This window comes from Callorhinus ursinus, unplaced genomic scaffold (assembly GCF_003265705.2).
Source record: "Callorhinus ursinus isolate GAN/ISIS: 27379988/994484 unplaced genomic scaffold, GSC_fseal_2.0 scaffold24, whole genome shotgun sequence".
Taxonomy (NCBI): Eukaryota; Metazoa; Chordata; class Mammalia; order Carnivora; family Otariidae; genus Callorhinus; species Callorhinus ursinus.
Window position 1 is genome coordinate 9,030,120 of NW_027397086.1, and position 12,998 is coordinate 9,043,117.

General features: G+C 41.5%; 1 protein-coding gene across 3 annotated transcripts in view; it reads left to right on the forward strand.

Annotated features, from left to right (window-relative positions):
- Positions 1-8,712, forward strand: part of RBM18 (RNA binding motif protein 18) — a 22,077-nt gene extending 13,365 nt beyond the window's left edge. For 2 of the 3 annotated variants that reach the window (XM_025888147.2, XM_025888146.2), the window contains exons 4-6: positions 1,432-1,518; positions 3,228-3,313; positions 6,670-8,712. In XM_025888147.2, coding sequence (XP_025743932.2) covers positions 1,432-1,518; positions 3,228-3,313; positions 6,670-6,829 — 333 coding nt within the window. In that variant the 3' untranslated portion in view covers positions 6,830-8,712. The remainder of the gene's footprint in view (positions 1-1,431; positions 1,519-3,227; positions 3,314-6,669) is intronic. The other variant, XM_073905784.1, reaches the window with a different exon arrangement.
- Positions 8,713-12,998: the final 4,286 nt, after the last annotated feature.

Genomic DNA, 12,998 nt, shown 5'->3' on the forward strand with positions numbered 1-12,998 from the left:
TGCTTCTCCCTCTGGCCTTCCCTACCCCCCAACTCACGTGTGTGCGCTCTCTCTCTCTCTCTCTCAAATAAATAAAATCTTTATAAATAAATAAATAAATAAATAAATAAATAAATAAATAAATAAATAAAATCTTTAAAAAATACATATATATATCTTCCTTACCTTCCAGGAAGTTGAGAGAATAGACGAAGATATATAGGAAAATACCATTGGCATTTAATAATGCTGTTGAATACATGAACTCTGAAGTGACATACAGAGATAGGAACTTGTTTTTGAAACATTTATCCCCTTGCTGGCATCTTATGACTGCTCATGCTGTAGAATCAATAGAGAGTACCATGTAACTTCTACTTGACTAGAGGAAACTTAAAAGAAGAGTAAAACATCTCTTATCTGTCTCTCTAACTGCTAAGCAAGGATGTCAGTGACTATCCAATGGCTGACACATAGTGAGCACGCAGATACTTGTTGAATGTCGTGCTGGTGAGCTCTGGGGATAAGAGAATCACCAGTAAAACCAGACTGGAATGCCTGCTGGTATTACACTGCGATCTCGGATAGATTCGTCTTGTTCCTCTTCCTGTTCCTTAAGGGCCTCTGCACCCCCGGTAAATGTGGGTTATGCTTGGCTGAATGCCTCGTGGATACAAATGGAGCAGAGAAGGTTTGGCAGGATGGAAAAGTACGACCAGGCTTCCTGGGAATGTCCATAGAGTGACTCTTACCCAGTTTCAGGAATTCCTTTTAACGTTGTTGCTCCTGTATCTGATAGGGAAAGGGTCAGGGAATTTTTGGCTCCAAAAGCCAGGTGCATAGATTGGCTCACACAAATACCTTGCTCACAGGCTCTTTGACTCACTCCTGCTTTTTCCGACCTGGTTTCCTTCACTCCCGTATCGTTTGAAGCCATTACTGTTTCTCACTTTGGACCCAGAGTATAAGCCCTAGCCTGGGGTATAGTTCCAGGATCCCTGGAGGGGAGTAAATTTCTTAGCACAGTAGGCTCTAACAGACGGCAGTGTATAGAAAGGTATCAACTAACAAGAACAATCTGCTAACGTTGATTGAGTGCCTACCGTGTGCTCCGTGCTTTCTTTACATGCACTCTTTGACTCCTCACAATAACCAATGAGGAACAAGTAGTCGTATCCATATTTTATAGATGAAGAAGCTAATATTCACAGAGATTAACTGGTAGTAAGTGACAGAGAGCCAGGATTGGCGTTTTTGTTTGACCAACTTTACCAAACTCATACCCTTTCTGTTATTCTGCCTTTCTTTCTTTATTGTAAACCCTTTGCGAGTTGTTTATCGAAGGCAATCTGGTTAGGATTGCAGCCATCCAAGCTGGTGAGGCCCTATGAGATACATACAGCTAATTAGGCATTGGAATTTTTGGCTAACATCCGTCCCTTTCCCGGACAGGAAGCAGAACAAGCCATCCAGTGTCTCAATGGCAAGCTGGCTCTGTCTAAGAAGCTGGTGGTGCGGTGGGCACATGCGCAAGTAAAGGTATGTCTCATAGGCTGGAAAGACAACATCAAGCTCACCCGAAATGAGTTTTCCAGAAGATAGTTGTCCACTTACCCGTTTGCATCCCAGCCTCTTCACATCTGGAGCAGTCATACTTTGGTCTCCTACTTCTATTTACCATGTGTGTTGCCAGATTTTTCTTTTGAGAAACATCTCAGGAGGGATTAAGTTCCTTCATTGTTTCTCTCCACATACCCACAGATTCTGTTTTTGATTGATTTTTCCATGTGGCTGATGTGTATACTCAGACCTCTATCGTGTTTTTGGTGGGGGTTGTTCTTTGGAGGAAAAAATGTATTTATTTTTAAAATTAGTTGCTTTAGGCATTATTAGACTCTTCCCAGCCTCTCGGTTCTGTGGAGAGTTTGAATATGTTTATCCTGAACGCTTGAGAAATGGGTAGTTTGTATGAGTGCTTAAAGCACCAGCATCTCATTACTTCAGAGAGTTTGAGAGTTATTTGTGGGACTTTGCCCTGTCTGTATTGTCTCCAAAGCCCGAGAACTGGCCAGTCGCCTTGTTCATCTTATAGCTGGTCTCTTGGGAGACTGCATTGGAAAAGATATGACCATGTGGAAAAAAAAAAAAGAGAGAGAGAATGGCATCTGTTTTACCTGGCACAAAGGTGCGGAAGTCTGTGGACTGGAGCAATCCCAAGAGTTTATTCTCTTCCTTCGTGGTGGGGTCTTGACAGACCTGCCTGTGAAAAGATCTGTGGCAATTAAATTTGGAGCTTTGGTCTTTAGCTATAGGAGCATGGCTTTTGAGCAGAGACTCCCTACCCATCAAGCTTCCCAGTAAACAGTCAGCAATTAAACACTTGAGTTCAGAGTCCAAACTGAAAAACAGAGCTCAGATACTTTGGATCCTGAGGATCTCAGGTCATCACAGAGCCTTCTCAATTTCTAGGACACATTGCCTTAAAAATAGAAACAACAGAGAATTCCCAAATGCTTTTTTACTCAAAAGAAAATCAAGTCTGATTTGCCAAACTGGCTGTCGTTTTCTCATTCTGTGTCTCATTGAAAAGACATGCAAGAGAAATGATCCTTCATTCCTGTCTTTCATTTGAGCATCTCGATGCCTTGTAGTTCTCTTCTCCTACAAGTCTTTTTGACCACAGACTCCTGATTACTCTTTAGTATTTAATTTACTTTTTATAAGAGGTGTATAATTATCTGACATCAAATTAAACTACCCTTTTGCTATAGGATGTTTTCTCTATCAGTGGCTGAAAGCTGTTACTACTTTTCTTTTCCAGTCAGGCCTGTTGAGGGTTGAATGTTATGCTTGGTAGTTTGCAAAACTCTAGCAAAATTTTTAAGTGTTTTGAATAAAGCAAAGTAAATATTGTAAGAGGTGATATGTGACAGTTAAAACAAGAGTGTAGGAGGGCAATCGTATTGTATATTTATACCATCTGTGAATTTGAAAGTTGAAGTTCTTTCCCTACCAAATAAGGAGGACTAGTGGCTAGATGGGAAGCTTCTTCTAAACTTCTTTTTCTAAATTTATTGCTTTTAGGCCAAAACTGTGAGGAGTTTTGCCTTAATTCCAAATGTAAAGCAGTCCTCAGATTGTCTAGAAATACACCGATGGTACACTGGTGGGGTTGGAGTTTCTGAACTTACGCACTACAGTCAAGGACTGGTTTTTGCTCACCTCAGTGATTTCCCTTTTTCTTTCAGAGATACGATCATAACAAGAATGATAAGATCCTTCCTATCAGTCTTGAGCCATCCTCAAGCACTGAGCCCACTCAGTCTAACCTAAGGTAAGACGGTGTGCCTTAGAAAGACACAAGTATTCAAGAGCGTGAGCCACTTCTTCATTCCAAGCCTTCATTCATACTTCAGTGAGTCTTTAGACTCTTAATTTAGGATAGAATCTACTAACTTTTGACATGTTGAGAGATGTGTTCCGTTAATCTCCAGAATTGTACATACCCTGTGCTGGCATACCCCTAAGAGCCGGTACTTACAGAATTCATGCACTCAAAAAAGGCTGGCTGGACCTGCCACATAGCAGCCAGTGTGCTGGGCCCTGAAATACAAAGGTATGTCAGACAGTCCTTACCCTAAAAAGAAGCGTTTTCATGAGACCTGAAGTCTCATTGGCGTTTGTCATCGTCCACTACTTCCTCCCCCACTGTGAGTTTCTTTATACAGAGTGTCGGTTTATAGCACTTTCATTCTCTGTGCTGCGTTTCTGTGACAGCAGCAGTGTTGGTTCTAGTGTGCACAAATTGTCAGTTACTTCTTCGGAGTTAATTCAAAACAGAAGGAACAAAGGGCTGGGTGGAGAAAGGGGAAGTTAAGTGGATGGTTGAGCAGAAGTAGAGGGTTTTGGGGTTTTGTTTTGTTTTGTTTTTTCCCCTGCGTTGTAGCCTAGGGCGAAATTTTAACAATAACAATAGCCAGGATTTATTGAGGTTATTCTAAATCAGGCACTGTGCTAAACACTTCACATGCCATATGTCATTTAATTATAAAAATTCTGGTAAAAGTACTGTACTAGGCATCTTACCTCTGAGGAAACTGACGCTTAGCAAGGTAAACTATCTTGGCCAAGATCACCAGGTAGCAAATAGCAGATTCTAGATTCAAAGCTAGGCCTCCTGGACTTGAAAATTCGGTCTTTGCGTTACTACCTCAAAGAAATTTAATGCTGTGAATGCAGGGATACAGTTCTGAAGCCTGTTCCGGGGGAGGGAAGGCAGATAGGTGAAGGAGCATCAGTGTCCTATAAAAGTTAGAAATCAGCATGCAATCACAGAGTCAGGAAAACGATGCCTATTTGGATGGAGGACCAGACAGCAAACAAACAACCACACCAAACATAACAGATCTCATTAAGCTGTAGGGGAAGGTGACCCTGAAATGTTTTCAGGAGCAATAAAGTTAGCAAAGTAAAATTAATTTTATAGTTAGTAGTTTAATATCATTGACTTATTTTTTTTATAATACTGAAATATTTGATTTAATATTTGATGTTATATTTTATATATTACAAATAAAATTTAATAAATTTAATATTTATGGTAAATATTAAATGTAATAGTTAATATCATTGATTTCTTAATTATGTGCTCTTTTATTATTTTTTGCTCCCAGAAATTAAAAAGAAATATATGATGACTTCTGTAGGTTCACTGGGAACCATATCCACTCTGCTATTTTCCCCATAAAGTTTGAACCTCCATGATCACAAATTTTATAAATCTCATTCCTGTTGGGAAGAGACCACTGCATTTATGCTTGGTCCTCTACACATTACAATGAGGTGTCTTTAGTTTTCTTTTCAATGTTTGCTCTTATCCTAGACAGTGTAGTGTTTTCCATTTATTTTGTAATCCAGAGAACCTCAGCTTACATCTTTCTATTAACATCTATACCTAATTAGAGAAAGTTGTCATTTCGTGTCCCCTACAGAACAATGGCTGGCTGTCCCGTTAGTGGAGGAGGTGCTGGAATGCATCTTGGTAATACCTCGGTGTTCTTTTTAATTGTAACTTAGGTGGTTAATTCTACATGGGCCATGTATAGTTATGAATATGTGCAGCAGATGCACACTTTTTGAGGGATCTCTAAAAGGCCGTTGTAACATTCCCTTCCAAGTTTCTCTCCCTCTCTGTAGACCACTGACAGCATCGAGAATGGAAAGGGGACCACGGGTCTTAGAATACCCACTGCCTGAGGGCTTTGCCTTCTGGTCCAGGGATGGCAGTGACCTCGGTCGGAAGGGAATTCCTCCCAACTTGTGCAGTGTCTCCTCACCCCTTCTCTCTAGTACAGGGCTGCTCAGCTCCCAACCTGACAGAGAGAAAAGAGCAAGGGCTTTGGTGATAATACACCAGGCTTGAATCCTGGCTGTGCTGTTAGCTGTGTGAACCCTGGGCAAATGACTACCTCTCTGCATTTATTTCTTTATCTATAAAATGGATATTATCCCAAGGATTAGAAACAATATAGGTGAAATTCTGGGCCCAGTGCCTGGCTCATTGTAAGCACCCCATAAATGATTGCGTTTAGAAACACCTATTTATTAGTAAAAAAAGATTTTGTGGGATTTCTAGGGTGTGTTTTCCATTATTATTCAGTGATTCAAAAAGTGGTACGGTGTAGTAGTTAATAGTATGGGGTCTGCAATCTGATTGTGTTTAAATCTCAACTCTCCCACTTACTAGCTGTGTAATACTGGGCAAGTTAACCTTACTGTGCCTCGGTTTTTTCATCTGCAAAATGAATGTGACCTACCTTATAATGTTGTTTTCAATCCTACGTGAATTGTTTTTTCCAATTTTTTTTTATTGTGGCAAAAGACACATAAAATAGCATTTACTGTCTTATCCGTCTTAGGTTCCACAGTTTAGTGGTACCAAATATATTCATAATGTTGTACAGCCGTTACCACCATCCTTCTTCGTAATTCTTTTTATCTTGCAGAACTGAACCCCTGTACCCATTAAATAATAACTTCCCATTCCCGCCTCTCCCAAGCCCCTGGCAACCCCCATTCCACTTTATCTCTCTGATTTTGAATAGTTTATGTACCTTATACAAGTGGAAACTGGCTTGTTTCACTTAGCATAATGTCCTCAAGGTTTATCCATGTTGTGGCGTGTGTCAGAATTCCCTTCCTCTTTAAAGCTGAGTAATATTCCAGAATGTGATATGATACCACATTTTGCTTACCCATTCATACATCGATGAACACTTGGGTTGCTTCTACAGTTTAACTGTTGTGACTAATGCCGTTGTGAACACACGAGCGTACAAACATCTCTTCCGGACCCCACCTTCAGTTTCTACGTGAATTAATCGAGTGCCTGCTGTCTGCCAAGCACTAAGGTGTCAGACAGTGTTTGTGTCTGGAGAGTAAACGTAGCCGTATGCGAAGTACACAGCTAACTGTCAGGGTTGTTAGTAAAAACTTAATAGATGGTTCAGGTCTGATCTCTTTGTGAAAATGACACTTGGGTGTGTGTTTTATGTGAAATATTTGCATATTCATATTTGAGTTACCTTGTTGCTTCTGTGATATGCATAAAAGGCACAAGGACGATGAGATACACAAGTATTTCCTGAATGCACCCAGGCCCGCTCTGATCCTCCGCTGTTCTTTTTCCAGTGTCACTGCAAAGATAAAAGCCATCGAAGCAAAGCTGAAAATGATGGCAGAAAATCCTGACGCAGAATATCCAGCAGCGCCTGTCTATTCCTACTTTAAGCCTCCAGATAAGAAAAGGACTACTCCTTATTCTAGAACAGCTTGGAAATCTCGAAGATGATGATTATGAATTATTGTAGCAGCAAAAGCAAATTGGCCTCCACACCTGAAATCCTCTGCCTTTGTACTTTGTCGATGTGAATGGTACTACCCAACAGAGCACAATCACATGTTAACGTTTGGTAACTTGACATGTTTGGATGTTCTCCTGGATGTTTCTTCCCTGAAGTATGTGTGGAATTGAGCATCATCCAGAATAAATAGGATTGTATCCAAAATTGTGATTTGAACAGTGGGATGCTCTAGTTGGCTGGTTTGTTTGGATTTGTAACTTCAGAAACATTATATAGTATGCCAGAGAGAAAGGCAAACATAAAAAAATGTTATTATTTAAATCAGGAAACTAAATGTATTAACGTCCGTCTTAAAAAAAAAAGAGCATTTTTCTGTGCTCAAATGTCTTTACAACATAAAGAAAAAGTAAGAGGGAGGGAAGTGAGCAGTTTTGAATCATGTTGAGAACTATTGTTCCGGAATTTATTATGGAAATCCCTCCAACTGGACTAAAAACGTTCTTGGCAAAAGGGAGCTGATTCTTTGAGCAAATGTTGTGGTAATCTGTTTAAGAATTATGTTACTGTTTCAAAATCCCAGTTAGGAAAACATGGTGTATATCTTAAAATTGTTTGCATCAACAAAACTGTAGATTCAAATTTAGCATTTTATACCACAATGGAAGTTCTATTTGGAAATCCAGCTTTTATTCTCTAGTGATCATTTTTTAAAAATCTAAATAATCCTGCCTTCTATAATACCAAATGTTGTTATTAACGTGGGACTTTTAAAATTGCACTTATTGCATGAGATTGTTTTTTATAGCATGAGAATGTTCTCTTTGGAATTGTATCATGGTCAATCTAAATAGAGAAGCAAAATTTCTTTGAAAACCTAATCGTTGCTACGTTGATCGCTATCAAGCATACTATTTATTAATAATTATGTAGGGGTCTGTGTTGAAGAAATTGAACTGTCTTGGGCAGCATGAGGAGGGGACATGCAGGGGACACAGAAAGTCAATGGAGCAGGCCCGACTCTGGCACCGAGATTGTAAAATGACCTGTTTTATGTAGTTCTTAAAGGCTTGAAAGGCTGCATGACTTTAAAATGATTCTTCGTAGAACATACTTCTGCCTAGATATGTTTTGCCACTTGGAATTTCTTAAACATAAGAACAGAGAGAGAAAAATAAATCCGCAGACGTGGGAGTGTGTTTCTGTCAGCAGTTTTGGTCATTTTGGTGCCAGGTTGACAGACTGTTTCACTGGGCAGCACCTTTGCTTCTTTACCAGGTAAACCATTTTGAGACCTAGGCGCCATTCTTAGTGATTACGGACACCTTACCATGATCCCTTCTGGCAAGAGGAAGCTTTCATTTTTAGGAATTCACGTCTTCCCTGTGAGCATAAATGAGTTGAAGACACTTGAACCAAATCTTGAGCGTAGTGAGGTTTCAGAGTTCACAGAACCGGTTTAGAGAAATTCTCATCCCCTTTCCCAAGGTAAATCTTTTTAGATATCCTTAGATATTAAATACTTTCTGCATTTATTAGCTCTGTCTATGAGGCAAGTAACTCTCCTTCCATTTGAGGGATAGTTCAGGGAGGTGGGAGCATTATCTCCCATTTTTCTGGTGACTTCTTAAGAGTACAGAATTCACCATTTTATCCTTACGTCCTCAAAGGGTTGTGGTGGAGTAGGACTTACTTAATGCAAAATAGTCTTCTATTTTTAATAGGAACCTAGAAAATACTTAACTTCGAATTATCTAGAGTTGTTTCCTTTAGAAACCAGAGCTATTTATTTGTATTTAAAGCAATGTTTATTATTTGTACGGATTCCTAATTCCTCTGTGTGAATAAATGCAAGATAGTGTCTGTGTGGTTATGTCTTGTCTCGTTTACTTTCTGGAATAAAGACTACAGTTGTCTGGTAGGCTCGCTTCCCCTGGGGACTTGCGCTGGGATGTCTAGGCAGGGTGCTTCTCTAAGTGCCTTCTCTGCAGAAGGCTCTGGCTAGAGGCGGACCTCAGAGACCGCTCTCCCTGCCCATTGTGCGTGCCTCCTTCTGTTATTAGAGATGAGAAAGAGACTAGTCGTTCCACAGCAAACCTGACCATTTGAAAAGAAGCCGTAAGTGGAAGTCGGTGAAAGTATCACACTGGGTTTGGTCCTTCTTCCAGAGTCGAGGTTTCAAAGAATAAATGTACGTGTCGTAAATATGCTGAAAGCAGTCTGGAGAAAGGGCTGTAAAATACCAGTGTTAACTTGGCTGACTCACTGTTTGAAATTACAGGAGTGGGGGCGCCCGGGTGGCTCAGTCGGCTAAGTGTCTGCCTTCGGTTCAGGTCATGACCCCAGGGTCCTGGAATCAAGCCCCGCATCGAGCTCTCTGCTCAGCAGGAAGTCTGCTTCTCCCTCTCCCTCTGCCCCTCTCCCTGCCTCGTGCTCGCTCTCTCTTTGAGACTCTGCACTCTCTCAAATAAATAAAATTTTGAAATTAAAAGGGTGAAGAATTGAAGGAAACATTCAGGAAAGATGTATGAGCTATATTCATAATCTCGGCTCTGTTCTATCAAATGCAAAGCATAACCCGAACCAGTGGACATTCTATAACTGGCATCTCCATGTTGGGTAAGAGGAAAGGTTTTCCAAAGCATGTAAAAAATCAACGGCAAAAGTTTTTTTAAAACCAAATATTCCAGAGCGCTGTCTCCTGTTTATTAACTTATATACAGTTAATTTCTGAACCAGCAAATAGATCTGAATTTGTAATAGTATCGTATAAAAGGAACAGGATTAATTCTTGCCTTATAAATTGAATGTTAAGTATTTCCTCTATGTAATCACTATGTTCCTAAAATATGATTTGATCCTGGGTGGCTCAGTCAGTTAAGCGTCCAGCTCTTGGTTTTGGCTTGGGTCACAATCTCGGGCTTGTGAGATCGAGCCCTGCATCAGCCCCGTGCTCAGCAGGGAGTCTGCTTGAGATTCTCTCTCTCCCTCTCCCCCTCCCCCCCCCCGCTCTCTCTCCAGTCTTAAAATGTGATTTGATCCCATCGTATTTATCTTTGATGTCTCTCTCTCCTGCTCCTGGCCAGTCCCTCAACAAATCCTGTCAAAATCCATCTCGAATCCAATCACTTCTCACCACCCCCAACACCACTGTTTTTGTTCAAGCCATTGTCATCTCTCGCCTGGACTCTTGCAGTACCTTCTGATGATCTCCCTGCCTCCACTGGTGCCTCCTTCAAGTCAGTTTTCCAAGCAGTCAGCCAAAGCGGCCCTTTTTAAAATCTGAGCACGTCATTCCTGTCTCAGTGGCTTTGCATCACACCTCGAATAAAATCCAGAGACCTACAAGGCCCCGAATGGCCTGTCCCTGACTGCCTGTCTGTCCTTAGGGCCTGCTGTTACTGCCTTTGTTCACTGCTCCAGCCACACTGGCCTTGCTGTTTCTTGAATACGAGGGAGCCCCAACCCCAAGGCCTTTACGTCAGCCGTCCCGCAGAGCCCACTCCCTCATCGGTTCGTGTCTCTGTTCAAACATCAGTGATCAAAGAGCCCAGATCTCCCTTTCTAAAGTCACAGCCCTGTCACTTCCCAATCCTCCCCTTCTTCATTTTCTTAATAGCATCTGCCACTACCCAATTTTAAATACCAATTTATTTTATCTTTTTTTTTCATTAGCATGTAAGTTCCACGTGAGCAGGAACTTTTATTCACTGCTCTATGTCCAGCATTTAAAACAATGTGTGGTATATATAATAGATGCTCAATAAATTTTTGCCGGTAAAAAATCAAAAGTGTGGTACTTGAGAGCTGAAGGGCCTTGAGAGGCTGACCCGCATGGCCCCTCATGGCCCAGATGGAAAAAAAAATAAATAACCCCAGAGAGATAAAGGGACTTGGCTAGGATCACACAATTAATGGGAGAGAACCAGGTAGAACCCAGGCCAGCAAACACCTCAGTTTGGTGTTTGTTACACGGGCAAAGTAGCATGTCCCTTCTTTTTTGTACAGCCCACAAAGCTAAGAATGGCTTGCACAGGGGCGCTTGGGTGGCTCAGTCATTAAGCGTCTGCCTTCAGCTCAGGTCATGATCCCCGGGTCCTGGGATCGAGCCCTGCATCGGGCTCCCGGCTCCGCGGGAAGTCTGCTTTCCCTCTCTCACTCACCTTGTGTTCCCTCTCTCACTGTCTCTCTCTCTCTCTGTCAAATAAATAAATAAAATCTTAAAAAGAATGGCTTGCACACTTTTAAACGTTGAGGAAAAAGAAGAATACTATTTTGTGACCCATAAAAAAATGCATGAATTTTGAATTTCAGTGTCTGTAAAAATAAATTTTTCTTGGAACATAGCCACGTCCACTCATGTCTGGCTATTTTCCCACCACAGTGATAGAAGGGGGGGCAGTGAGCATCGTCAGATCCTCGTCACACCTTTTGGGATAGAGGAACTGGCTGTCCATGCCTAGTACCATTGCTGCACTGAAAAAAATTATATGGGTACAGAATAGACATCCTCCTTGTATACGTGGGGAAACTTCAGACCCAGAGAGCTTTGGCATCAATTATGCCCTGAGCTAGACTGGTAGCTCCAGCTGGGTGAGCAGGCTAGTCAGGACTCAGTTCAAGCGACAAACACTACTCCAACCCGCCTTATGGTAGAAATTTATTTGGCTCATGTAACCAAAAAGTCCAGGTGTTCAAATGGTACGGTCAGGAATCGATCTCTTGATTGTGTTTTCATCTGGGTTGGTTCATTCTCAGGCAGGGTGGTCTCTGGAGAGAGACTTGAATCCCAGGTATAAAAAACAGATCTGTCAGAATTTATCCCAGGAAGTGGGACTGTATCTTCCTTCTGCATTTGGTCTTACTTGGCTAGAATTACTAATCATACAGAATGGCATTTCATTTTTAATATGTCCCGCAACCTTTGTAAGCTAGAAATAGAATTTAAAATGTAGCCTTTAAAAAAATCAAACAAATTAAGTTTTCCTCTTCTAAAAACAGGTCTCTCCCCATCATGAAGCTTTCTGGTGGGTGATCTCATCAAAAGGAAAGTTATTCATTCTTCAGACTTGCACTGAGCATCTGCCATGTGCCAGGCGTGGAGAGTGTAAGATGGTAAGGCACGGTCCCTATGCACTATCACGTGCCATGATAAAGGCAAGATCTGGGAGCTGGGAGAGGGCAGGAGATGGGCACCTGGCCAAGGTGGAGATGGGTGAGGGCATAGACCATTTCCCGGAGAAAGCAACACCTGAGCTGAGTGCTGCAGAATGTTTAAACACAAGCCAGGCAAAAGGTTTAAGAAAAATGTTGGAGGAAGAGAAACGAAGCCCATTGAAGTGAGAGCTAATCGTGAGAGGAGTTAAGACACTTCTGAACAACGGGGCGCCTGGGTGGCTCAGTCAGTTAAGCAGCTGCCTTCGGTTTAGGTCATGATCCTGGAGTCCCGGGATCAAGCCCCACATCTGGCTCCCTGCTCAGAGGAGAATCTACTTCTCCCTCTGACCCTCCCCCCTGTTGTTCTCTCTCTCTCTCTCTCTCTCTCTCTCTCTCTCTCTCTCTCTCTCTCTCTCTCTCTCTCTCAAATAAATAAATAAATTTTTTTAAGATTTTATTTATTTATCTGAGAGATAGCACGAGAGGGAAGAGGGTCAGAGGGAGAAGCAGACTCCCTGCCGAGCAGGGAGCCCGGATGCGGGACTCGATCCCAGAACTCCAGGATCATGACCTGAGCCGAAGGCAGTTGCTTAACCAACTGAGCCACCCAGGCGCCCTAAATGAGTAAAATCTTTAAAAAAAAAAAAAAAAAAAAGACACTTCTGAACACCTATACCTATAGGATAAACCAGGTGTATGAGGCCTTCCACAGTCTGTTCCCAAACACATTCTCTCCCTAACCAGACCCAACTGCTTGAACACCCCAAATGAAATGTCATTGTTCAAGATGGTCCTTCTACCTGGGAAGTCCCTTTTGCACATCCACACCCCATTTGTCAAACAGACATTTTCCTGCCTATCCTCACTGCCCCCGAGGCAGTTAATTGTCTTTCTGCTTCTCAAATGCCTGATTCTGTTTTAGCTTATATCAATATGTTTTACAGGAATATAAATAATAAAATGTATCTGGTTTTTTTAAATAATTTTAAAGATTATTTAAAA